Genomic DNA, 27,151 nt, shown 5'->3' with positions numbered 1-27,151 from the left:
TTTTTTTTCTGGATGATGATCATGTAGCACTTTCACCTTGCACAAAACCATGTTCGTTCAAGTTTTCCACCACATGCTCATCATCGCTCAATGAGGAAATCCCAATCTGCAAGTTCATTTGAATGAGTATCCAATTAGTTGACATCAAAAGTTTTAAAAGATACATGCATCCCTTTAAATCGATTTGATTTCTAACAGAATCCCACACGAAAATATTTACAACAGAACTGCAGAATTTACTGAGCAGCTGTTTTTTAATCAAATGAGCAACTTGTAAATTATTGTGTAGAGTTGAAACTCGCGAGCAAAAATCATAACTCAAATACTATGTGTTCAGGGAGTTGAATTATATAAATAGAAGTTCAGATAATAGAAAACTGAAAAGGTACAAGTTCTTAGGATGGTTCTACTTCTGTTTTGTCTTTCAGAGCCTCATTTTCCCCATTGCCAGTGACGCGTTTCAACCGCGAGGCAGCTTTGTCAATCGCCAAGTTCAGTTGGCTTATCTTGTCGCCCAGAGTTTGACGAGTTTTCTGGATGCACTCAGCATATTAGCTATCAAACTTACCTGTCAAACAAAAAAAAGTAAGTGCATTTGGGTCCATACCTCTAAACCTTCATCATAATATTGACCCTGCCGTCTTGGCACCCTCTGGAGGCCAGTTTCATCAGATTCGCTATCTTGTCCATTTTCATCCAACAAAGAACCCAATGTTCTGCTGATCTGCTCAAGTATGTTGAGCAGTTAGCAACCACTTTTCAAATTAGTAGTTATATGACAAGAAAATCTGGAAAAAATAGCATCTAGAGCAAGATTAGTGTAGACCAACACAGATATTTCTTTCGTCAGTTATCAACTATTAGTAAGTAGCTCATATGCACAATATTTTAGTTACAAATCTGCCATGGTGAATTAGAAGCATATATTTGAGTTTGTCGAGATCAGAAATTGAGAAACTTTCTTTCTGCCTTCAGGAAGACATTGCATTATAGGTTTCTGTTGGCTACTTCGAGCATTGCTAAGCAAATATGGTGATTCTACAGGCATCTTTTACAGGGATTTTCTGTACATGCACCAGTGAAAAATACTTGAAGATTGGGTAATACCAGAGGAGCAAAGACATATCCAAGTGTTCCAAAGATTGCTCCCCCTATAAGAAACCCAGCCAAAAATCCTCCCCCACCTTTAGAATCTTCACTGTATAACAGGATAGTTCCACAAATAGTATAAGCATGAAGCTGAAAATGTATTGCACACTATATGTGGATTTGGATGGACCTGATCTAAAGACAAAGTGAAAAGGAGGGAAAAGGTCATACAGGAAGATGCTTTCAATACTTCTGCCAAAATGTTACAAAGTAATTAATCAGACCTAGTTGAAAGTGAATGTTGAACCAATTCAAGATGTTCTAATGTTATACCAGGATCCAAGCTAGCTATCTTCAAGATTGCTTACATTTTAGCCTGTCATGAACTGTTCAATTAGAATGAAACTTCAATTGCTAGTTGGCGTTCAATTGAAATGTGACTAGAGTAAAAATTGAGCATTGATAGTCACACTTGAAATCAACTCACATGTAGTTTCAGCTTAAAAGACAACTGAACTGGGCACTGTGATCAAATAATGTTCGATTGTTGTGCGAGTAGATGGAAATGAACACTTAAAGCCATCAAATCTAAACAGACCAGGCTTAATTCCAGCTAAAAAAAAGATAACTGGATTGGGAACTCTTGTGCTCTGTAACACTGTAACACAAAATGTTGTATCTAAAGACGGAAATTAAGGGTAACTCTGTCGCCTCTGTGCCTATGCCTACATTCTGTCTACAAGCATATATGAAGAGAAAAATGCGATGGATTAAAAACACAACCTCTGTGCTCTGCAGATGGTTAACTTTCTACAATAATTTGTACTCTCAGAACTTGAAGGAACTGCAAGATGTAAACTATTTCTGTTTGACTTTAGCTTGTTGTTCCTGCAGACGAATGTATTTGTATGCGCCGTAACTTGGACAAAACACAACAAAAGGAATGAAAAGTTAAAGACAATAAGAGCATGCAACAAATGCACCACGGATTCAATACAACTCACAAACCAATATCTAGCAACAAGCTCCACCTTGTCGCTAAGCAAACAAACACAACATCTTGAATTATTTCGTTCAGAATGGGTCAAATTATCACTTCATATTACTTACACTCATAGTTTTCTGGAAAGTTCCCCAAAAATAAATAGCGATTCGCTAACCTTCTATATATAACATATTTTGGCACTTTAGGGCCTGTTTGATACACATGGCTAGTAGATACTAGTTGGGGCTAAAAATTAGCTCAAATTAGGTTGGCTAGCAAGTTGGCTAACAACTAATTAAATTAGTCCACTTATTAGCCCTCCTATTTGGATACACTAGAGCTAATTTTGGCTAGCTTTTAGCTAGCTAGCAATTAGCTTTGTATCCAAACAGGCCCGAGTAGCACACGCTTCAATCAATTGCACTTAATTTCTTAACAAACCACGAAAGAAAAATCCCCCCACCCCTTTCCCTCCCTGATTCCCTCCCCCCTTCACAATACTTTTTCGCTGTGCATCTGTTCCTCACCAGTGAGGACTGCCGATAAAATACATGTAACACCCTAAAAATTGCTCTTTTTGAAATAGGGTTAAAAGATTTAATTTTAGATTTTTGTGCTCATTAAAACATAGAAAATAAAAAAATCATTAAATTAAAATTCATCATAAGGTAGCAACATGTTTGAGCATAAATGCCATTGCATTTGATTTATTTGGTTGAGTGGTTTGACTATAAATTCAAAATGGTTTAAATTTCTTTTTGCAAATGAAATAAAAAATAGCTTTGAAATAAAAGAAAAGAAATTTTGAAAATAAAAGAATTATGGAAATTTATGTTTGAAAACTTACTAAAATTGTTCATTTTATTTGAGTTGAAAAGTATATTCAAAACTTTATTTGATGCTGCATTTGGTTCATATTTGAATGTGGTTTGGAAATAGAAAAACAAAATAAAAAAAGAAAAAAATCTTTTTCTCTCCGTTCTGGCCCAGCCGGTCTGCTTGGCCTGCTCTTTCCTTCTCCCTCAGGCCCTTCTCGAGCCAGCCCAAGTACTCCTCTCTCTTCCTCCCGCGCGGCCCGCTTCTCCGCTCGGCCCAGCTGGCCGTTTCCTGCTTGCAGCGCGCCCGATCTTGGGCCGACCCAATTTCCTCTCCCTACCGAAGGCCGCAGCCGCAGCCCAGTTCAGCGGCAGCAGCGCCCGCGCGCATCCCCTCTCTGGCTGCTAGCCCTGGCCCACGCCCGCTCTCGCTGACCGGTGGATCCGCCTCGTCAGGCTCATCTTCTACCTCACGTAGCTAGCTCGGACTTCACTGAGCAGTCCGTCTTCGCTCCGTCCTTACTCTGGCGTGCGCCCCAAGCCACGCCAGCCCCATAAATAGTGATCCCCATGCCGTGCCGCCTATCCCCGCGCCCTATCTCACACCGCCTCGCTCCAAGCTAGCCAAGCGCCGCCGCCTGGATCCCGCCGCGTGGAGCCATCGTTGCCGAGCCGTTTAGACGCTCCTCCGTTACAGTAAGAACATCCTAGAGCTTCTAGTTAAGTTCCCGAACTCGCGGAACTCTTAAATTCCCTCTATCCCCTTCCGTTCCGGCCTACGCCATGTCGCCGATGCTCCACCGCCGCCATAGCCCGTCGCCCGCCTTCTCTGCTCTGCAATAGCCGCTGCAAGTCGCATAGTCGAGTTCGCCATGTTCCTATCCATCTCCATGTGCCAAAGCCGAGTCGAATTAGAGCCCCTAGACGCTTTGTCCCTTAGCACCGGCGAGCAATCGGCCAACGTCGGCCAAATCACCGCCGCATCAACTGTTTCGGCCATTTTTTCCCAATTCCCCTCTCTGTTCTAATCTGAGCCGATCAGTGAAGATCCAACGGCCGATATTGCTTCATACCTCTTCACCAGCCGATTTTGCTAAAGAGTCCATGCACTTTTCAATAATAGAACCCGCGGTCCAAAGCGTAATCACAGATTATGTTTTCTTCTTTGGAAAGCGTAGTTTTATCAATTTACATCCAAAATACGTTTTCACTTATTTACATATTTGCCACTGATTTTGTTTTAGCCATAATTTCTCCGTTTTAACTCCGATTTGACCCGTTCAACTTGCGTTAGGTTCGTAATTTCATAATCTACATGTTCATACTACTGTTAAGTATGTTTTCAACTTTTAAAATTCGAGGTTAGATTTAATCTATTATTTTAATAAAGGAAATATTGTTTAAATCATATCTTCTACGTTTTAACTCCGTTTTAGCCCGTTCAAGTTGTGCTAGATTCATAGCAACGAGATCTACGTGTCAAGAACAGTGTTTATCATATTACTATTTCTAAAATTTCATGGTTTAAATCATATCTTGATTAATAATTATGCAACTGGATTTTATAAATAAAATATGATTTGTTTTACTTTAGTTTTATAATTCAAATCTAAATTTGATTCAATTCAATTTATATAAGCTTCTATATAGTTAAAATAAATGAAGCCTATAATTTTCTTTTTCGTGTATAAAGTAAATCTTTCGGTAGTTGTATCTTTTCAATCGTAGCTCCGATTAGCGTGCTCTTCGCGTCTGTGTGTTCGTAACAAGACATAGATTCATTTTACAAACTTTTCATCTTGATTTCATGTTTGGTGTACTATTCTAATTTAGATCTATTGTTTGCTTTGTGTATGATTGTATGGATGCTTATGTGGTGCTTTATGATTATGTCCAGTCGGTGAGATATACGTGGTGATCAAAAAGAAGAAGAAGAACGGTGAAGATTAAAGCTTATCGAAGGATTGGTGTTTAAGGCAAGTATAGCATGGGATCTTCCTTATTGTCCAATACACCTTTAATCACTTAATTCATATTGCATGTGTCTACCTTGACTGCCACTAAGGATTTCCTAGTATTTTGTACTTGTACCTTGACTCCTTTGGGATATGCATTGGGTAGCTTGGCTAGTGCTCAACTACAACCATGATCTTATAACTTGACTAATGTAATATGCAATAAACATTAAAAGATGTTTTTTAGCAACATGGAACAAGGGGGCTAGAGCATTGGGCTATTTTATGGTGCTTTAGATTCCTCTCCCTAAGGACTTATCTGTAAGTGATCAACTGGGACTTACAGTACAGCTGTGAGGGCTATATGGCTCTGGCTTTAGCTCAGTATGAGGACCTTTTCTAACTTGTTAGAGGTTACCTTTATGGCGCAAGAGGGGCTTCAGTTTGTATGATCTCGGCCTGCCAAGAGGGTGCACTTTGGCCAAGATGCCCAAGAGGGGGGGTGAATTGGACTAATTCTAAATTTCTTTTAATAATTAAGTCATATGGTTAGCCCAATTAACCCCTTATGCCTAGAAAGTGTTTCTATTGATCTAACGCATAAAAGTTTAGCAAACTATGTTTCAATCCTACTCTAGCATGGCAATTCTATGAATGTAAATAATAAGAATTAAATTGCTCAAAGTAAATGCTCAAAGTAAGGAGAGAAGAAGGAACGCGGCGATATTTTGCCAAGGTATCGGAGAGTCACCACTCCCCACTAGTCCTCGTTGGAGCACCCGCGCAAGGGTGTAGCTCCCCCTTGATCCGCGCAAGGATCAAATGCTCTCTATGGGTTGATTCTTTGACACTCTGTCATGGTGAATCACCTACAACCACTCACAACTTGAGTTGGGTCATCCACAAGCTCCGCCAGATGATCACCAAGCTCCCAATCACCACCAAGCCATCTAGGTGATGGCGATCACCAAGAGTAACAAGCACGAACTCTCATTTGACCATGACAAGCCTAATGAGAAGGGTGGATGCACACTTTGCTACTCTTGATCTCACTAATGAGGGCTCTCTTTGGGATTCTCAAATCTCAATCACCTCTCTAGGACCTTGCTCTTCTTGGCACTCACAAAGGTGTTTCTCAGCTGTTGGAATGAGCAAAAGTATCCCCACACACGAATAGAGGAAGTATTTATAACCATGGCTGAAAAACGAACCGTTATGTGCTTCTACGGGGTGACCGGACGCTCCGGTCATGTTGACCGGACGCTTCGGTTAGTTCTCCCTGAACTCCAGTGTTTAAGATATGACCGGACGCTGGATAGCATCCGATCAACACTGACCGGACGGGTCCGGTAGTGATTTTCCCTTTCTAGAACCTTACTGGAGTCGACCGAACACTGGGACCCAGTGTCTGATCACTTCATCTCTCAGCGTCCGGTCGCACCAGACGATTTCACCTTGATCAAATGAACTGATCGGACTCTACGCCAGCATTCGGTCACCCCAGAGCCAGTGTCTGGTCAGTATTTGATCCTCCATTCACTTCCAACTCTCGATCATATGTAAATGAAGTTTGCTCCAATGGATCTAAGGGCTTCTTAGGAGCTACCTAGTGCTAGATTTAGCAAGTGTGCACCACACCTAACTCACTAGACTCACCTAGGTCAAGCTACCAGTCCATACCCCCTTTAATAGTACGGCCAAAGGAAAAACAAAGTCCTAAACTACTCTAAGTGTCTCTTCCACTCCAATTGACACTTAGAACTAGTCCATCCTTAACCTTGTCGTCCATCCTTTGAAAACCGAAATGCTTTCCATTGTAGGGGCATCACCACCATGATAGCCCAATCGATCTCCATTACCATGACCTAACTTAATTGCCTTTGCAAAACACACGTTAGTCATAGTAATCACGTATTGTCATTAATCACCGAAACCCAACTAGGGGCCTAGATGCTTTCAATCTCCCCCTTTTTGGTGATTGATGACAATACCACCTCGAGTATGTGAAAGAGTTGAGGTTTTTAACATGCTTGGTTCATATAAGCTTTTGACAATAAGAACAAAGAAGCTAGGCAAGCTTATATGACCCAAGCCAATATGATGTACTCAAAAGATATGAAATAAGCATGAGTATAAGTAATAAAGCTCATTTGCATCGGAGTAAAACGCGGAAGCAAAGCAAATGAGCATAACACAAGTGATATGACATATAAAAGATTCAAAGTAGAGAGCACACATGTCACATATCACGATCGCGTAGATATCACTATCACATAAATATAGTTTGATGCATAAAAGTAAACACACAAATGCATAATAGTGTATCACACATAAAAATCAAATATAATAGAATACTAAGCACCCCCTAAGTCGCTCCCCCTAAATCTAGCATACTCGATCCCTCTCCCCTTTGGCGTCAAACACCAAAACCTATGGGTCGGTCAGTGGGGCTATAGCGGACAAGTCGGGCGCTGAGGTACAAGGAGCGAGCTGGAACTGTGTGCCATCATCATCTGACCCTGAGCTCTGAGTTGTTTGACCTTGTGTAGCTGAAAGCGATGCTGAAGCGGTCTAGGTCGGATCAGGGACTGGAGCGGCCGTAGACTGTGCAGGTATCACTGAAGCAGGCGGCTCTGATGATGCAACAGAAGAAGGGAGTGTCTCTATAGTCCCGGTCAACTCACTGAAAGTCGCTCCAAGGCTCCTGGAGACTGAGGTATCTAGCACTAGCAGCGAAGAAGTCTGAGCCAGTGTGAAACCCATCTGAAAAGGTGTGAACTATGGGGCTAGCACTGGTAAGGCAAACCACTGGGACACCTGCTCTATAGGTAAAGCAAACTATGCTGGTGGTTGTCCCTGACTCTGAAGCTCACTAGGCTATAAAGCTGGAGTCATAGAAGTGGTGACAGGCTGACCAAGCTACGGTGAAGGCTGTGGCGGTGGAGCCCCAATAGCTGTCACAACTTGCTACATAAACCCAAGTAGCTGTTGTTGCATGAGAAGCTGCTGCTAATGCATGGCCTGTTGCTGCTGTATAGCCTGCTGCTGCTGTTGGATTACCTGCTGTCGTCGCTGGAACTCATCCTGCCTAGTCTAAAACTAAGCAAAAGTGGTAGCTGTCTCCTGAGCCTGGCGAGCCTGATCCTGCCTCATCTGCTCAAGTATGGCAAGTAGAGCGGGGTCTGTCTACGGTGCAGGTGGAGCTAAACTAGAACTACCGGCCTTATGGTCATATCGATGTGGAGGCATCTGAGGAATAGGCTAGTAGTCATCATCTGAGCTGTCGCTGGGGTCGCTCGCGACAATCCCCTCCTGCTGAGCATCAAGCTGCTCCTCCTCTATAGCTACTATGCTCCTGATGGTCTCATCCTGCTGAGCTGTAGTCTCTAGCACCTCTAGACATCGGCTCGGCTGGCTAGGTGTCCTCACTGCACTATGATGGATCATCTGAGTCATGTTGTATGTAGGAAACTCTATAGTAGCACCACTATACTCTACAGCATCTTAGGTGGCCTCATAGTAACTGCCCTATGGATCAAGAATGTAATCCAGTGAGCATATGGCAACTGCCTATGACCCTTGAACCCCTCTACAATAGTATCCTCCATCTCTGATAGAAGGAGATCCCAAATGTCAAACACTGTCTGCTGCATCATAGAGTTCAGTAACCATAACTGTATGCGAGTCAAGCCCTCGTGATACCCCATCCTCGGAAGCAGTGTCCTCCTCATAATGACATCTAGCACTCTAGCTGTAGGAGTGAGATCACTGGGTGTCCTACTCGATCCCTCGCCGAATGGCTCTATAAAGCAATGGCGGACTAGATCTATAGGGGGCACAAGACCACCGTGAGGGTATCTGGGAGGCGCTATCTGTCCATAGCAAACCTCATGTAGCCAGATAGGTTGCTCCTGAAGTCTGAGTATCTCTCTTACCCTAGTGCTCATCAGCCTATAATCTCTACCTCTGAAAGCAAAGTGAATGAATCAATGCTGCGGGTCAATCCAAAGTGTAGCATAGAACTGATGGACCCAAGATGGAACATATAAGCCTGTCCGTCCAAGTAAATCTGTCAGCCCTGGTAGGTAAGATAGGTAAGGGCGAGTATGCTCTCCAGCTGCTGCTACAATGGTCTCAATGTTGCACACCCTCTGAGATCTGAATACTGCCCCACTGTTAAGATATGCATTATAAAAATCTTCCTACAGAGGTGTGTAGAAACCCTCTGAAGCACGCTCATCCCACCTTGGCGGGAACCACTGCTCAAAGTCCACAAATCTGAGCTGCTGAACCTGCTTGGCCGTGACGACCCTCAAATCCAAGTGAGTCACTGGAGGCGGACCCTGTGGTCTAGGCGGTGGGCGAGAACCCTCCGCTGCGTCTCTGACCTCGGTGTGACTGGAGCATGGGTATGACCAGAGCGATGAAGCTGTGGCTGAGGTGCCTGCTCTGTCTCCTCGGCCTGCTCTCCCTCCGAAGTCTGCTCTGCTGGCTGTGGCTGCTGCTGAGGCTCCCTCTAAGACTGACTCTCATCAATAGCGACACATCGTCCTCCAACCATGAGAGTCCTAGCTGGACCACCATGACGGTGCTCAACCTGCTCAAGTGTAGCTCTCGTAGATGGAGAAAGCTAATCTATAATAACAACACCACTCCGAGCACCTCCTCTCTCTATGCGCTATGCGGCCTCTACAACTGTGGCTGCTCTTGTTGTATCTGCATCAGGGTACTTGTGCTTCCTCGTCGCTAGCTTCTTTGTCACCTTGCCTTTTGCATCTGTAGGCTGGCGAGGCGGAGGCCTCGGATCCTCATCACCAGGACCACCTCCGACATTCTTGACATGAGCCATCTGATGGATCTGAAAAGAATAACTATCACTGACGAATATCAACAACCAACTGTCACTTCCAAGGCTTGGCCTCGATCCATACTCGTGAGCTTGGCCCCAAGTTAACAGACAACTGCTAATGGGACCACAAAGGCACCGACTCGCTACACGATAGAATACATAGGATATATAAATAAATACAATATGTCTAGAGATACGAAACCCTAAGAAAACAAGCAATGGATATGAATTTGGAAACGAGGGCGTGCTACCTTATGAACTAGCGAATCGACGAGAAGAGAAACGAATCGGGGAACCACCGGGTCGGCAACTAAACGACTAGGGTTAGGGTTGCGGCGAAATTCGGTGACCGAGCAAAGCAATGAGGGCACTAGATGTGGCACTGAAGTAGGGCAGGGCCAAGGCAGGGCTAGGGCACAGCGGCGGCACTGGAGCTAGGGCATGGGAGTAGAAAGCACGGCATCGGCGCTGGTGCACGAGGGCTGTGCTAGTGAGGCGGTGCTGTTGCTGTGGAAGCTCAGTGGCATGCGGAGCAGCATGGGCCAGCGACACGGAGCAGATGGCGGCGCGTGGGCTCGAGACGGCGAGGTGCGGCATGGTGGCACGCGAGCACACTACGGCGGTGCGGCGCGATGGTGTACGGCGGCGCACGAGCTCGAGAGGGCACGGTGCGGTGTGGTGGCACATAGGCACGGCTGCGGGTAGACAGTGGTGTAGCACGATGGCGCGGGAGGCGGTGTAGCGAGCGGTGGCGCTGGTGTGAATTTGGTGGCTAGGGCCCGGGCAAAAGAGGCGCGGCGCGATTTATGGTGGCCCCCGATGGAATAGATAAGGAAACAGAGAAGAAACCGGATCCTGCACGTTTTCTACTGACCAGACGCTCTGGTGGCAGCGACCGAACGCTGCCACCCAGCGTCCGATCGATTCTAGAGAGGTCCAAAACCCCTGGAATCATGATCGGACGCATCCGGTGAACCCCGACCGAACGCAGCCAGAGTCCGGTGCAAGCAGTCTCCTTCATCTTCGATCGACCGGACGCTGGATCGCCATCTGACTGGACGCTGGGAAACCACTGTTTTAGCGTCCGGTCACTCCTTCTCAGCAGCAGTTCACCTCCTGTGAACTGACCGGATGTTGGACTTTAGAGTCCGGTGCAGCGTCCGGTCACTCTTTTTCCAGCAAATCTTCAAAGTCCTTCGTGCTGCCTGTTCCCAATCAAGTCCCAACTTCAATAAGATTCAAATAAACACCAATTGGGACTGATGTGGTGACCTCTCTTAAACCCTCAAAATTTTCAAAATATTTTGCCTTAGGCTATAATTCTTTTTAAGAAAATAGGCAATAAGAGGGCAATTTAAGATAAACGACAAAGCAACATTCATGCATATGCAATGCAATACTTGAAAGTAAATCTAGTTGCTTGTCAAGTTTGATCCAAGGTTAAGCTTCTTCACACACTTTTCGGCGGTTATCTTAACCATGTTAGACAAGCCCTATATGCATTACCATAGAAAGTAAACATGTTGTATATTACAATGCAATGCAATGGACAACACAAGCTCATTTTTTAGTGAAGTTACAAAAATCAAGAACATTGAGCTCATTCCGCAATCGACAAAAAGTCACCTCATCTAGCGGTTTAGTGAAGATATTCGTCAATTGATCCTCGGTCCTTACACCTTTTAATGAAATATCATTCTTTACAACATGATCTCTAAGAAATTGATGGCGGATATCTATGTGCTTGGTGTGAGAGTGTTGAACCAGATTATTCGCAAGTTTTACCGTACTTTCATTGTCGCACAAAAGAGGTACTTTTTCTAGAACTACACCATAGTCTAGCAAAGTTTGTTTCATATAAAGAATTTGTGCACAACAAGCACCCGCGGCATTGTATTCCGCTTCAGCGGTGGACAAAGCCACGCTATTTTGTTTCTTGGAGGACCAAGACACAAGTGATCTACCAAGCAAATGGCACCCTCCGGATGTGCTTTTTCTATCCACTTTTCAACCGGCATAGTCCGAATCAGAATAGCCAACTAATTCAAATATAGCTCCTTTGGGATACCAAAGGCCAATGCTTGGTGTGTGCTTAAGATACCTAAGGATTCTTTTAATGGTAATCAAATGAGTTTCCTTAGGATTAGCTTGAAACCTAGCACACATACACATACTAAACATGATGTCGGGCCTAGATGCGGTTAAATATAACAAGCTACCAATCATAGAGCGGTAGAGAGTTTGATCAACCGTGTTACCTCCCTCATCTAGGTCGAGATGTCCATTAGTTGACATTGGTGTCTTGGTTGGCTTACATTCATTCATCTTGAATCTCTTGAGAAGATCATTTGTATATTTCTCTTGAGAGATAAAAATCCCTTCTCTCATTTGCTTGACTTGAAAATCAAGAAAGAATGTAAGCTCTCCAATCATTGACATCTCGAACTCATTTGACATCAATTCACCAAACTCTTTGCAAGAATCTTCATTTAATGATCCAAAGATGATATCATCAACATACACTTGACAAATGAAGATATGCCCATCAAGCTTCTTGGTGAATAGTGTGGTGTCGACCTTCCCAATGGTGAAGCCCTTCTCAATGAGAAAGTCCCGAAGATGCTCATACTAAGCTCTTGGGGCTTGCTTAAGCCCATATAGCGCCTTGGACAACCTATAAACTTGATTAGGATATCTAGGGTCTTCAAACCTGGGAGGTTGATTAACATAGACTAGTTCATTAATAAAGCCATTTAAAAAAGCACTTTTCACATTCATTTGATATAGTTTCATGTCATGATGTGATGCATATGCAAGGAGGATACGAATGGCTTCTAGTCTTGCAACTGGTGCAAAGGTTTCTCCAAAATCCAAACCTTCAACTTGATAGAACCCCTTTACAACTAGTCTTGCCTTGTTCCTCATAACAATGCCTTGATCATCTTGCTTGTTGTGAAACACCCACTTTGTTCCAATGACTCTTGCACCTTTTGGTCGCTTTTCAAGGGTCCAAACTTCATTGTGGGTGAAGTTGTTCAACTCTTCATGCATGGCATTTATCCAATCCGGATCTTGAAGAGCTTCTTCTACCTTAGTAGGCTCAAAACAAGAGACAAAAGTGTGATGTACAATAAATGAAGTAAGTTTTTGTGAGCGAGTCATTACACCCTTTGATGGACTCCCTATGATGAGATCTTGTGGATGATCTTGTAGTAGAGGTGTGTTTCTTCTATTGACCACTTGAGGAGGAGGTTGTGGAGCATCAACATCTTGTGCTTGTACCACCATTTGATCATGGGAAACATGAGTGTCTTCATTTTCTACTCTCCCATCTTTATCACCATCTTGTGGCATATTTGATGAAGAAGGTGGATCAATCACTTGTACATCATCTTTAGGCTTGATGTCTCCAACCGGAATGTTCTTCATAGCCTCCCTCAATGGTTCATCACCTACATCATCAAGATTCTCATGTGCTCCTTGGAAGCCGTTAGATTCATCAAATTCCACATCATATGTTTCTTCAACCAAGCCGGTGGCATAATTAAATACTCTATATACTTTGGACATTGATGAGTAACCAATAAGAAAACCAATATCACGATGTCTTTGAAACTTCCCTAGGTGTTGCCGCTTCTTATAGATGTAGCATTTGTAACCAAACACCCTAAACAAGGAGACATCCGGCTTCTTTCCATTGAGCAACTCATAAGGTGTCTTACCAAGAAACTTTTGAAGGAATAGGCGGTTGGATGCATAGTATGCGGTGTTGATAGCTTTTGCCCAAAGAGCTTCGAGAGTGTTGTACTCATCTAGCATTGTTCTTGCAAGAGTGATCAATGTCCTGTTCTTTCTCTCAACTACACCATTTTGTTGAGGAGTATATGTTACGGAGACCTCATGCTTGATCCCAACTTCATCACAATAGGCTTCTATATTTGTGTTGTCAAATTCCTTCCCATTGTGACTTCTAATCTTCTTGAGCTTCACTTCAAATTCATTTTGTGCTCTCTTGACAAACTTCTTGAAGCAAGATGCAACTTCGAATTTGTCATGAAGGAAGAATACCCATGTGTATCTTGAATAGTCATCAACAATCACAAGACAATAAAGATTTCCTCCCAAACTCTTATATGTTGTTGGTCCAAATAAGTACATGTGAAGGAGTTCTAGCACTCTTGTGATTGACATGAAAGCTTTTATTGGATGAGTATTTGCAACTTCCTTGCCAGCTTGACATGCACTACAAAGCTTGTCCTTCTCAAACTTCACATCCTTCAACCCTGCCACCAAATTATTCTTCATTAGCTTCTTGAGTGAGCTCATCCCAACATGAGCAAGTCTTCTATGCCATAGCCACCCAAGTGTTGTTTTGGTGAATAGGCATGTCTTCAAGTTAGCATCTTTGGAGGTGAAATCTACTAGATATAGGTTGTTGTATCTAAATCCTTTGAATATCACTTGATCATCATCCTTTTTAGATACAACAACTTCCTTCTCGGTAAACAAGCATTGGAAGCCAAGATCACACAATTGTCCAACGGATAGCAAGTTGAAGCTCAATGAAGCAACATAGAGCACATTTGAGATAGAATGATTATTTGATATTGCCACTTTGCCTAATCCTTTAACATTGGCCTTTGAATTATCTCCAAATGTTATTCTTTCTTGTCCATCTACTTCTTCATCTAGTGAGGTGAACATATGAGGATTACCGGTCATATGTTGTGTGCAACCACTATCAATAACCCAATGACTTCCACCGGTCTTGTAGTTCACCTATACACAAGAGATCAAGCTTTAGGAACCTAAACTTATTGAGGGCCCTTCACCTTCTCAACAAGTGACTTTGCAACCTAAATTTTCTTAGGCCTATTCTTGTTTGGAGGTCCTAAGAATATGACTTTTATCTTTCCACTAGAATCCTTTCTAAGCATGTAATGAGCATTGAAGGCAAAAGGTCTAGCATGCTTGGGCAAGGGTTGTGGTGGTGGAGTTTGGCACTCATGGGCAAAGTGGCCTTCTTGTCCGCACTCAAAACATCTCTTTGGCTTTGGCTTTGACTTATGTTGTTGTTGAGCTTGAGCCTTCTTCTCTTGGTTTGCCAAATATCCAATGCCACTTCTATCCATCTTCATGACGGTGTTCATTAGTAGCTCACTTTGAAGGTGCTTGCCTCTTGTGAACTTGCTCAATCCAATCTTGAGATGCTCTTTCTCTAACTTGAGCTTTTTGTTTTCTTCCTTGAGAGCATCATTATTTTTCTCTTCCTTGAGCTTCTTATTCTCTATTTTGAGCTTCTCATTCTCAAGAATCAAGTCACCGTCATGATCACGAGTTTCAAGCACTATGGTGTTGGTGGTCTTGAGCTCTTCAAGATCTTTCTTGAGCTTGACAAACTCATCATAATCATCGGCCTCAACCACTTGCTTGCCCTTGCTACTAGAACTTTGCTCAAAGCTCTCAATGATCAAATCATCACATGATGTAGCTATATCAATCTTAACAACATTGTTAGTAGCATCATGTGGCTCATTTGATAGAAATTCTTGAGCAATGACAAGATTATCATGATTAATCTTAAGAGTAGTATATTCTTCTTTTAGCTTGTTGTGGCTAGTGATGAGCTCTTTGTGCATCCCCTCAAGTTTATCATGTTTATCTTTAAGCTCTTTCTTAGAAGATTTGAGCTCCTTGAGTTTGGATGATATAGCATCATTTGCTTCTCTAAGCTCAACACTAGCCTTTTCGGCTACATCACATTTAGCTAAAAGAGAATCATTCTTAGCTTCTAGTTTTTCATTTTTAGCTCTACTCTTTCTAATGATCTTAGTGTATTGATTTAGCAATTTAACAAGATCATCATAAGAAGGTGATTCATATTCATCATCATCATCACTATCGCTATTATCATTGTTAGCATATTCATCACCACTACTATCATCATTTGATACCTTGCGATCACCCTTGGCCATAAGGCATAGGTGTGTAGAGGATGATGGTGGTGGTGGCGGTGAAGATGATGAAGAGTCAATAACAATGGTGGCCACCTTCTCGTTGTCACTATCATCATCGGATGAGCCACTAGATAAATCAATGTCCGTGAGCCAATCATCGATGATGTATGCCTTTCCACTTTTCTTCTTCTTGTGGAAGTCCTTCTTTTGCCATCTCTCTTCTTGTATGGCTTGTTTTTCTTCTTCTCATCTTCTTCTTCATTGCTTGAGTCATCTTTCTTGCCTTTGTACTTGTTCTTGTACTTGTCTTTCTTGGGCTTTGTGCATTGATGTGCTAGATGACCAAGTTCTTCACAATTATAGCAATCCATCTCCGAGATTGGCTTCCTTCTAGAGCTTGTGAAGAACTTCTTCTTACCATCGAACTTGATGCCACTCTTGTTGAGCTTCTTTAGCATCTTGGTGGTTCTTTTCACCATGAGAGCAAGGCTTGCATCATTAACTTCATCATCACTTGAGCTCTCATATTCAAGTCTTGCTTTGCCCTTCTCTTGGATAGCCTTGAATGCTAAGTCTTTGTCTTTCTTCTTGTTAGAGGATGAGCCATCTTGAGGTGTGATGTGCATGTACATCTCATGAGCATTGATATTTCCCAAGAGTTGTGTCGGTGTAGCGGTGGAAAGATCACCTTGATGAAGCACGATCACAATATGCCCATATTTGTCAATGGGAAGGACACTCAAGATCTTTCTTACAACATCGGATGGTTGCATTTGAGTGAGTCCAAGCCCATTGACTTCCTCTACAAGAACATTCAAGCGTGAGTATATTTCATTAGCACATTCTTTAGGAAGCATCTTAAAAGAGTTAAGCTTTTTCATGACAAGATGGTAGCGTTCCTCACGCTCACTCTTTGTTCCCTCATGGAGCACACAAACATCCGACCATAGTGCATGGGCGTCTTTGTGGTTCCTCACCTGGTTGAACACATCTTTACAAAGGCCTCTAAAGATGGTGTTCCGAGCCTTTGCATTCCATTTTTCATAATTCATCTCATCGCCTTATAGGTGTGTAGCATCCCAAGGTTTTGGGTGAGGCGGCTCTAAGTATTCCAACATCTAGAGCTTCTAGATACGCCTCCATGTGGATTTTCCAATATGGAAAATCATCCCTCTCAAAGATAGGAGGAGGTCCATCCCCATGAGACATCTTTCTCTAGGCGGTTAAGCCTAAATACGTGAGCACAAGGCTCCGATACCAATCGAAAGGATCAAGATGCCCAAGAGGGGGGTGAATTGGGCTAATTCTAAATTTCTTTCAATAATTAAGTCCTATGATTAGCCCAATTAACCCCTTGTGCCTAGAAAGTGTTTTTATTGATCTAACGCATAAAAGTTTAGCAAACTATGTTCCAACCCTACTCTAGCATGGCAATTATATGAATGTAAATGACAAGAATTGAATTGCTCAAAGTAAATGCTCAAAGTAAGGAGAGAAGGAGGAACACGGCGATGTTTTACCGAGGTATCGGAGAGTCGCCACTCCCCACTAGTCCTCGTTGGAGCACCCACGCAAGGGTGTAGCTCCCCCTTGATCCGCGCAAGGATCAAGTGCTCTCTACGGGTTGATTCTTTGACACTCCGTCACGGTGAATCACCCACAACAGCTCACAAGTTGAGTTGGGTCATCCACAAGCTCCGCTAGATGATCACCAAGCTCCCAATCACCACGAAGCCGTCTAGGTGATGGCAATCACCAAGAGTAACAAGCACGAACTCTCACTTGACCACGACAAGCCTAATAAGAAGGGTGGGTGCACATTTTGCTACTCTTGATCTCACTAATGAGGGCTCTCTTTGGGATTCTCAAATCTCAATCACCTCACTAGGACCTTGCTCTTCTTGGCACTCACAAAGGTGTTTCTTAGCTGTTGGAATGAGCAAAAGTACCCCCACACATGAATGGAGAAAGTATTTATAACTATGGCTGAAAAATGAACCGTTATGTGCTTCTACGGGGTGATTGGATGCTCTGGTCATGTTGACTGGACGCTCCGGTCAGTTTTCCCCGAACTCCAGTGTTTAAGATGTGACCGAATGCTGGACAGCGTCCAATTAACATTGACCGGACACGTCCGGTCATGATTTTCCCTCTCTGGAACCTTACTGGAGTCGACCGGACACTGGGACCGAGCGTCCGGTCACTTCATCTCTCAGCGTCCGGTCGCACCAGACGATTTCACCTTGATCAAATGAACTGACCGGACTCTACGCCAGCATCTGGTCACCCCGGAGCCAGTGTCCGGTCAGTATTTGACCCTCCATTCACTTCCAACTCTCGATCATATGTGAATGAAGTTTGCTCCAATGGATCTAAGGGATTCTTAGGAGCTACCTAGTGCTAGATTTAGCAAGTGTGCACCACACCTAACTCACTAGACTCACCTAGGTCAAGCTACCAGTCCATACCCCCCTTAATAGTACGGCCAAAGGAAAAACAAAGTCCTAAACTACTCTAAGTGTCTCTTCCACTCCAATTGACACTTAGAACTAGTCCATCCTTAACCTTACCGTCCATCATTTGAAAACCAAAATGATTTCTATCGTAGGGGCATCACCACCATGATAGCCCAATCGATCTCCATTACCATGACCTAACTTAATTGCCTCTACAAAACACATGTTAGTCATAGTAATCACGTATTGTCATTAATCACCAAAACCCAACTAGGGGCCTAGATGCTTTCAATATGGATGATGAAGATGCTCACTAATTATTACTGTTTATGCTATTCATTATTCATGTTTACCTAATCATGTGCTTATGGGCTTGTGATAAACTTGTTGCTGCTCAATTGCTAAAAGATGACTCATTAAAAGCTAATCGTAGTTAAACCAGTGTCAGCCTTTTGAGCCTCATGCATGTTATATTTGTTGAGTACGACATGTACTTACGCTTGCTTTACTTTTTAAATATTTGGATGAAAATCCTAGATGAGTACCAGATTGCTAGAGTTTGGAGGAATTAGGCTTATGATCAACCAGTCAGTTGTCCCTGTGGATTGGAGTCTTCACCTAAAGATTGAAGTTGTCTTTCCGCTGTCTATACCCTGAGGTTATATTCTTTATACTAATATGTTATGTATTTAAGCATTGTCTTTTGATATTACCCTTATTTGTAGCTATATGTGAGATTTGACTTCCTGGGCTCACATATGGTGTGTATCTGGTTTTATTCTTAAAACCGGGTGTTACAAAGTGGTATGAGAGCAATGCTAACTGTAGGACGCAAGCCTAGTTAGAAACTAGCCATCTTAAGGTTTTGAAATTGCTACAAAATCCTTGTTCTATAAATCTTGATATTTTCTTCTCTACTATATATCTATCCTTGATATTTAACTCCTCCTTGATGCTTGTTTTAAGCTTTTGTTCTCATCTTCACTCCTTGGTTTGATATGCTTTTAGAACTATCTCTCACCACCTTCTTGCATAATCGGAAGACGAGTCTTAGGATTGTTACCCCTAGTACAACGAGGACGATAGTATCGCAAGTTGAGTCAATGATTGAGTTGTGCACCTTTATTGTTTGTTGATTTGTCATTATGTTTATGCTTGTTTTGGATCTTTGTAATGATTGCAATTATCTTGTTGGGTGTTCTCATAATTTCATTTAGTTCATAGGCCCAAGGTATAAGGATTAGTGAAATAAATAGTTAGGTTATGGTTTTCTTCTGTTTCCCCTATCATGTCTTTTCGGAGCGGTCTATACTCTTAGGCTTATATCTCTAATCTTGGGTAATCAAAAAATCATGAGGAAATTCTGGACAATAGTAGACTTCAATATCTTTCTCTGGGCGTAAGAATTAGCCTGATAGCTATTTTGATTATGGAGATATGAAAAACACAAGACGATGCAACCGTGCTGTCGGAAATCTAGAGTAGTTTCTGTTGTGTACCATTTTTGACCAAGTTAACTGCAGAATTTGGAAAAGTGTTCTATAAGGAAGTCATGGATAATTTTATAAGATTTCCAACGGTATAAGATACAACTTCATTGGATTAACGGAATGAGAGTTACAGTTATTTTACCACGCTGTTGTTTTCATCTCGCGAGGAATTTCAGATTTCTTGCTCTTGCCCATACACAAGAATATCATTGGGGTGTCAGAACGTCTTGATACTAGTTAGATCATCTAGAAGATGGTGCAAGCTACCCTTTTTGGTGTCCCCTAGTTGATCTTTTCTTAAGAGAGGTAGCCAAGTTGAAGGATTTGTAAGATGAAGTTTCTTACATTCTAGCGTTTTGTTTGGAAGTATTAGTTATCTCTGGGGTTTGGTGTTCTCTTGTCTCAATTGCCATCAATCCTATCTTGGCATCTTTTGAAGCTACAATTAAGGATGTTATGAACAACTGAGTTCTAATTCATACATGTTGAAAACAGATGATTGCTACCAGGAGAAGTGCTTCACAAGGTGCTGAAAGGAATCCTGCCAATTCTAATCCACCGCCTCTAATTTCCCATCTATAGAGCAAGCTTTGATGACGCAGACTCAGTTATTACAGACCATTGCTCAAAGTGTGTTGAATAACCCACATCAAGCGCCACCTACTAACAAGCGTAGTGAGTTTATGAAGGGACATCCACCGACATTCTCTCATACAAGCAAACCACTAGAAGCTGATGACTGGCTTAGAGCTGTGGAGCGACAATTGGACATAGCTCAGTGTGATGACCATGAAAAGGTGCTTTATGCTTCCGGTCAACTGCAAGGAACTACCCAGGATTGGTGGGAGTCATTTGAGTATGGGCGTCCCGACAATGCTCCTGCTATCACCTGGCATGAATTCAAGGAGAATTTCAGGTCCTACCATGTCCCGTTAGGTGAGGTAGAACTTAAGCAAGAAGAGTTCCTCAACTTGAAGCAAGGATCTATGTTAGTGTGTGAGTATCATAACCGGTTCACTCAATTGTCATGTTATGCTCCAAAAGAGGTGGATAGTGATGCCAAAAAGCAAAAAATGCTTTTTGAAAGGACTGAATGATGGTTTGCAACTACAGCTAATGACCGTGGTATATGCCGACTATCAAACATTGGTGGACAAAGCAATTGTAATTGAGAGCAAGCATCGAGAGATGGAAGAGAAGAAGAGAAACGTGATCTTCAATGCTAGTTAAGAAATACTCGTCTCCATTTCGCTACACAACTAGAATATTAGTCACACCCTATGAATCTGCTTGAAAGTAATGATCAAGATCAGTATCATCAACCTAATAATGAAGTGCAGCATTTTAGTTTTCAAGAGCCATGTCTGTCATCTCCCACTATCACCTTGATAATGACAAATATTTCTACTAGTAAGGAAGGTTATGATTGTGGTGAGATAGAACACTATAAGAACGATTGTTTTAAGAAGTTTGCTGAGAGTAATCGAAGCCAGAATCAACAACAGTAGGAGTCAGAATAGAACATCCATAAGGAGCATGTGCAAGGCAATAAGTTAAAGTGAAACTACATTCAAGGCTGGCTGAACAATGTGGATCTGATTACCACTCATGGAGCTAAGGAGGTTGTTTATGGTTTGATTACAGTGAGCTCAGACACTGCTATGGTGTTATTTGACCCCAGTGCATCACATTCAATCATCTCTAGGGAATATGTGGAAGAACATAAGATAACTATGCTTCCGATGAGGAAACCCCCAATAGTTAACTCTCTAGGGGGAGAAAAGAAGGCAAACCGCTTATGCCCAAAAGTTAGTCTTAACATAAAAGGAAAGAACTTCGAGGCAAATCTTATAGTCTTGGAGTTAATGGACATTGATGTTATCCTTGGAAATGGATGGTTATCTGCTTGTAAAGGAGTGATTAAGTATGCCCAGTGTTCGGTGCTTCTAACCACACCATCAGGAGAAAGAATTGAGTATGAAGGTATTCAACCTGCACCTGAGGAATACGAGAATGACCTATTAGAAGGTGAATCCTGTGAGGATAGTAAAGTGGACTGTGAGTTTTCAGATGTCAGTGTAAAGGAGCAAACACCATTGGAGGATCTCAATACGAGAGATGATCATGCTTATTCAGATTAGCCAACCAGGATCTTAGAATGGCTCTTAATGAAAGATATAACTTGGAAAAAATGAGGATCGAATAAAGGCAGAGTATCCATATCCCTTTTATCACTATCTTCCAAATCTCGAGGACGACATTCATCTTAAGGGGGTAGAATTGTAACACCCTAAAAATTGCTCTTTTTGAAATAGGGTTAAAAGATTTAATTTTGGATTTTTGTGCTCATTAAAACATAGAAAATAAAACATCATTAAATTAAAATTCATCATAAGGTAGCAACATGTTTGAGCATACATGCCATTGCATTTGATTTATTTGGTTGAGTGGTTTGACTGGAAATTCAAAATGGTTTAAATTTCTTTTTGCAAATGAAATAAAAAATGGCTTTGAAATAAAAGAAAAGAAAATTTGAAAATAAAAGAATTATGGAAATTTATGTTTGAAAACTTACTAAAATTGTTCATTTTATTTGAGTTGAAAAGTATATTCAAAACTTTATTTGACGTTGCATTTGGTTCATATTTGAATGTGGTTTGGAAATAGAAAAACAAAATAAAAAAGAAAAAAAATCTTTTTCTCTCCATTCTGGCCCAGCTGGTCTGCTTGGCCTGCTCTTTCCTTCTCCCTCAGGCCCTTCTCGAGCCAGCCCAAGTACTCCTCTCTCTTCCTCCCGCGCGGCCCTGCTTCTCTGCTCGGCCCTAGCTGGCCGTTTCCCTGCTTGCAGCGCGCCCGCTCTTGGGGCGGCCCAGTTTCCTCTCCCTGTCGAAGGCCACAGCCGTAGCCCAGTTCAGCGGCAGCAGCGCTCGCACGCATTCCCTCTCTGGCTGCTATCCCTGGCCCACGCCCGCTCTCACTGACCGGTGGATCCACCTCGTCAGGCTCATCTTCTACCTTGCGTAGCCGGCCCGGACTTCATCGAGCAGTCCGTCTTCGCCCCGTCCTTGCTCTGGCGTGCGCCCAAGCCGCGCTAGCCCCATAAATAGTGATCCCCATGACATGCTGCCTATCCCCACGCCCTATCTCGCACCGCCTCGCTCCAAGCTAGCCAAGCACCGCTGTGTGGATCCCACCGCGTGGAGCCATCGTCGCCGAGCCGTTTAGACGCTCCTCCGTTACAGTAAGAACATCCTAGAGCTTCTAGTTAAGTTCTCAAACTCGTAGAACTCTTAAATTCCCTCTGTCCCCTTTTGTTATGACCTACGCCATGTTGCCGATGCTCTGCCGCCGCCATAGCCCGTCGCCCGCCTTCTCTGCTCTGCAATAGCCGCTGCAAGTCGCATAGTCGAGTTCGCCATGTTCCTATCCATCTCCCTGTGCCAAAGCTGAGTCGAATTAGAGCCCCTAGACGCTTTGTCCCATAGCTTCAGGCGAGCAATCGGCCAACGCCGGCCAAATCACCGCCGCATCAACTGTTCCGACCATTTTTTTTCAATTCCCCTCTCTGTTCTAATCTGAGCCGATCAGTGAAGATCCAACGGACCGATATTGCTTGATACCTCTTCACCAGCCGATTTTGCTAAAGAGTCCCTGCACTTTTCAATAATAGAACCCACGGTCCAAAGCGTAATCACAGATTACTGTTTTCTTCTTTGGAAAGCGTAGTTTCGTCGGTTTAGATCCAAAATACGTTTTCACTTATTTACATATTTGCCACTGATTTTGTTTTAGCCATAATTTCTCCGTTTTAACTCCGATTTGACCCGTTCAACTTGCGTTAGGTTGTAATTTCATAATCTATATGTTCATACTACGTTAAGTATGTTTTCAACTTTTAAAATTCAAGGTTAGATTTAATATATTATTTTAATAAAGGAAATCTTGTTTAAATCATATCTTCTATGTTTTAACTCCGTTTTAGCCCGTTCAAGTTGTGCTAGATTCATAGCAACGAGATCTACGTGTTAGTAACAGTGTTTATCATATTACTATTTCTAAAATTTCATGGTTTAAATCATATCTTGATTAATAATTATGCAACTGGATTTTATAAATAAAATATGATTTGTTTTACTTTAGTTTTATAATTCGAATCTAAATTTGATTCAATTCAATTTATATAAGCTTCTATATAGTTAAAATAAATAAAGCCTATAGTTTTCTTTTTCACGTATAAAGTAAATCTTTCGGTAGTTGTATCTTTTCAATCGTAGCTCCAATTAGTGTGCTCTTCGCGTCTGTGTGTTTGTAACGAGATGTAGATTCGTTTTACAAACTTTTCATCTTGATTTCATGTTTGGTGTACTGTTCTAATTTAGATCTATTGTTTGCTTCGTGTATGATTGTATAGATGCTTATGTGGTGCTTTATGATTACGTCTAGTTAGTGAGATATACGTGGTGATCAAAAACAAGAAGAAGAACGTTGAAGATTAAAGCTTACTGAAGGATCGATGTTTAAGGCAAGTATAGCATGGGATCTTCCTTATTGTCTTATATACCTTTAATCACTTAATTCATATTGAATGTGTCTACCTTGACTGCCACTAAGGATTTCCTAGTATTTTGTACTTGTACCTTGACTCCTTTGGGATATGCATTGGGTAGCTTGGCTAGTGCTCAACTATAACCATGATCTTATAACTTGACTAATGTAATATGAAATAAACATTAAAAGATGCTTTTTAGCAATACGGAACAAGGGGGCTAGAGCATTGGGTTATTTTATGGTGCTCTAGATTCCTCTCCCTAAGGACTTATCTGTAAGTGATCATCCAGGACTTACAGTACAGCTGTGAAGGTTATATGGCTATGGCTTTAGCTCAGTATGTGGATCTTTTCTAGCTTGTTAGAAGTTACCTTTATAGCGCAAGAGAGGCTCCGGTTTGTATGATCTCGGCTTGCCAAGAGGGTGCACTTTGGTTTCTTGGTATTTTATTAGTCACTCCTTAGAGGGGGCTCATGCTTATTGATGGGGAAACCTTAGCGGCCCTAACTTGTTAGATGAACATTTAAAAGGCTTTATAGTGAACCCTGTCAACCTTCCTTGGTAGTGGGTCAAGAGGTTGGCCGCCTCGGACGAAAGGGTAAATCACGACTCACAGTGAAAGTGTACAACCTCTGCAGAGTGTAAAACTGATATATTAGCTGTGCTCACGGTCATGAGCGGCCTTAGAACCCTTACGAAATATATGATTTCTAATGGTTAATGATGATGAACACTAACGATATGGATGATGAAGATGCTCACTAATTATTACTGTTTATGCTATTCATTATTCATATTTATCTAATCATGTGCATATGGGCTTGTGATAAACTTGTTGCTGCTCAATTGCTAAAAGATGACTCATTAAAAGCTAATCGCAGTTAAACCAGTGTCAACCTTTTGAGTCTCATGAACCCCATGTTATATTTGTTGAGTACAACATGTACTTACGCTTACTTTGCTTTTCAAATAATTAGATAAAATTCCCGGATGGGTATTAGATTGCTAGAGTTTTGAGGAATTAGGCTTATGATCAACCAGTCAGTTGTCCCTGTGGATTGGAGTCTTCACCTGAAGATCGAAATTGTCTTTCCACTGTCTATATTCTGAGATTATATTCTTTATACTAATACGTTATATATTTAAACATTGTCTTTTAATATTACCTTTATTTATAATTATATGTGAGATTTGATTTTCTGGACTACGATACTTATCTGGTTTTGTTGTTGAAACCGGACGTTACAATACAACAAAGAACTAGCAAGATAGCTACTCGAGCCACCAGATCCTTAGCAGAGTGCGATTTAGTGATTCCTTAGACTGTGGGCAGTGGAGATGACCAAATATGCCTCCACGCGTATGCAATCTGAGCAAGATATGAGCTGCTGAGACTGGGGGCACTCACCAGAGACAGAGAGGGCGGCGGAGGGAGCGGCCATGGCTGCCGTTGGGTTCGGCGAAAGGGAAGCTGAAGCTTTGCCGAGGGAGACGATGAAATCGGCAGCCTATCCTGCTGCCCGCCGGCTTCTAGCTGCGTACGCCGTACGTGGCCTGGCCTCCTTCAGTCCTTTCGTCAGGGCCCAAAAGGCCTCTCCGTTACTTCTCCGCGCCATGGAAACGGTTGTTGGGCCGGGTCTGTGAAGTTGGTTGCTCTAATTTAGGCCTGGTAAGGTGTTTCCTTACTCGTTGCTCAAAAACATAAAAGGTGTTTGCTTACTCATTAGGCCACTCATCCCTTGCTCTGTTTTAGATTTGTTCGGTGTTAGTTTGGTCACATTTAAGTAAATTGCAACAATATTTCTAACATTAAACAAATGTACTATAAAAAAATATTCAATGATGAAATTAATGGAACTAAGTTATATATGATTCAATGAGTATGAAATTTCTACTATAGATCAAGCAAACAATAATTAGCCTACCATAAAAAATTCACCACAATTGAACCATAGAAGCTGCAGCTATAAATTATTTCAATTAATTATAGAAAAATATAGATCTAAAGCTACAGCAAAAACTTTGTACTAAAGAATACTATATTATATATTCATTGTGTAGACCTACTTATGTGGAGTCCAACAAAATTAGATTTTCTATTTTATGTTTTTTATGATTTACTATGATTTTTTAAAGATTCAACGGAAATAAATAAAAAAGAAAAAGGCAAAACCACCGTCACTATAGCAAAACCACCATCCAAAACCGTCTGGGGGTTATTTGACTGGTTTTGGAAAGTTCAGGGGTAGAAAATTCGATTTTATAGTTTGAGGGGTGAAGTAGTCCACCATGAATAGTTGAAGGGGTTATGTAGACTTTTTCCTTACTTTTTTATAGACTTAGTCAAATTCGAAGAACTTAACTTAGGATAAAACCAAAACCCTTTATATTTCAAAATTGAGGGAGTGCAAGTTTGTAATAAACACGTTAAGAACATCGGAATCAGATGGAGAGCTTGAAGATGGGGAATATTTATTCTTTGAGTGTCATTATGTCCATTTTTTGTGGCAAGCAAGTAGTTTACATTTGTTTCATAGGTGGTCTAAAATGGGAGGCAACAAACATAATTACCTATATTGGCTGGTGATGCTTCTCTTTGTTGGGCAATTTGACCACAAGGAACAAAATCGTTTTTGACAATGGTCACCTAAAAACATTTTTGTGGGTTGTCTTTAGGGGGATACACTAGCTTCGGCTCTGGGCTCAATTACATCGCTCGAATGATTGCAAAGATCATATTCGCGAGGCGTGCAAATTACTTGAAATAAGTGTCATATAGTTTTTTTTTGCATATAATGAATGGTCTTTTGTGTACCCTCTTAGTCTCTAGTTTAGAACTTGTAATAAGTTTAAACATTGGGTGTGTATGGACTATTTTCCATTATATAAAAAGGTAGAGTCCCTGTCAACTAAGGGGCGAATTGGGATCCATTCAATAAGGCCCTGTTTGGCAAAGCCTCTAGAGCTGATTGTCTATTAAATCCAGCAGGAGCTCTGTCAAACAGTT

The 27,151-nt window shown here is 41.9% G+C and overlaps 1 protein-coding gene across 2 annotated transcripts; it reads right to left on the bottom strand.

Annotated features, from left to right (window-relative positions):
- On the bottom strand, positions 1–25,690 carry LOC136494786 (uncharacterized). Of its 2 annotated transcripts, none has more exons than XM_066490969.1 (6): positions 25,553–25,690; positions 1,873–2,008; positions 1,108–1,198; positions 608–724; positions 411–533; positions 1–106 (listed from the first exon to the last, which is right to left on the bottom strand). In XM_066490969.1, the coding sequence occupies exons 1-6, from the start codon at positions 25,584–25,586 to the stop codon at positions 20–22; spliced, it is 588 nt and encodes a 195-aa protein (XP_066347066.1). In that variant the 5' UTR covers positions 25,587–25,690; the 3' UTR covers positions 1–19. The 2 variants fall into 2 exon arrangements, with proteins under 2 accessions (XP_066347066.1, XP_066347067.1); XM_066490970.1 differs by having other exon boundaries at positions 22–106; positions 351–533.
- Positions 25,691–27,151: the final 1,461 nt, after the last annotated feature.

The sequence above is a fragment of the Miscanthus floridulus genome, chromosome 11, assembly GCF_019320115.1.
Source record: "Miscanthus floridulus cultivar M001 chromosome 11, ASM1932011v1, whole genome shotgun sequence".
NCBI lineage: Eukaryota > Viridiplantae > Streptophyta > Magnoliopsida > Poales > Poaceae > Miscanthus > Miscanthus floridulus.
Note: the sequence above shows the minus strand (reverse complement) of the source record. Positions and strands in the feature narration are given on the sequence as shown.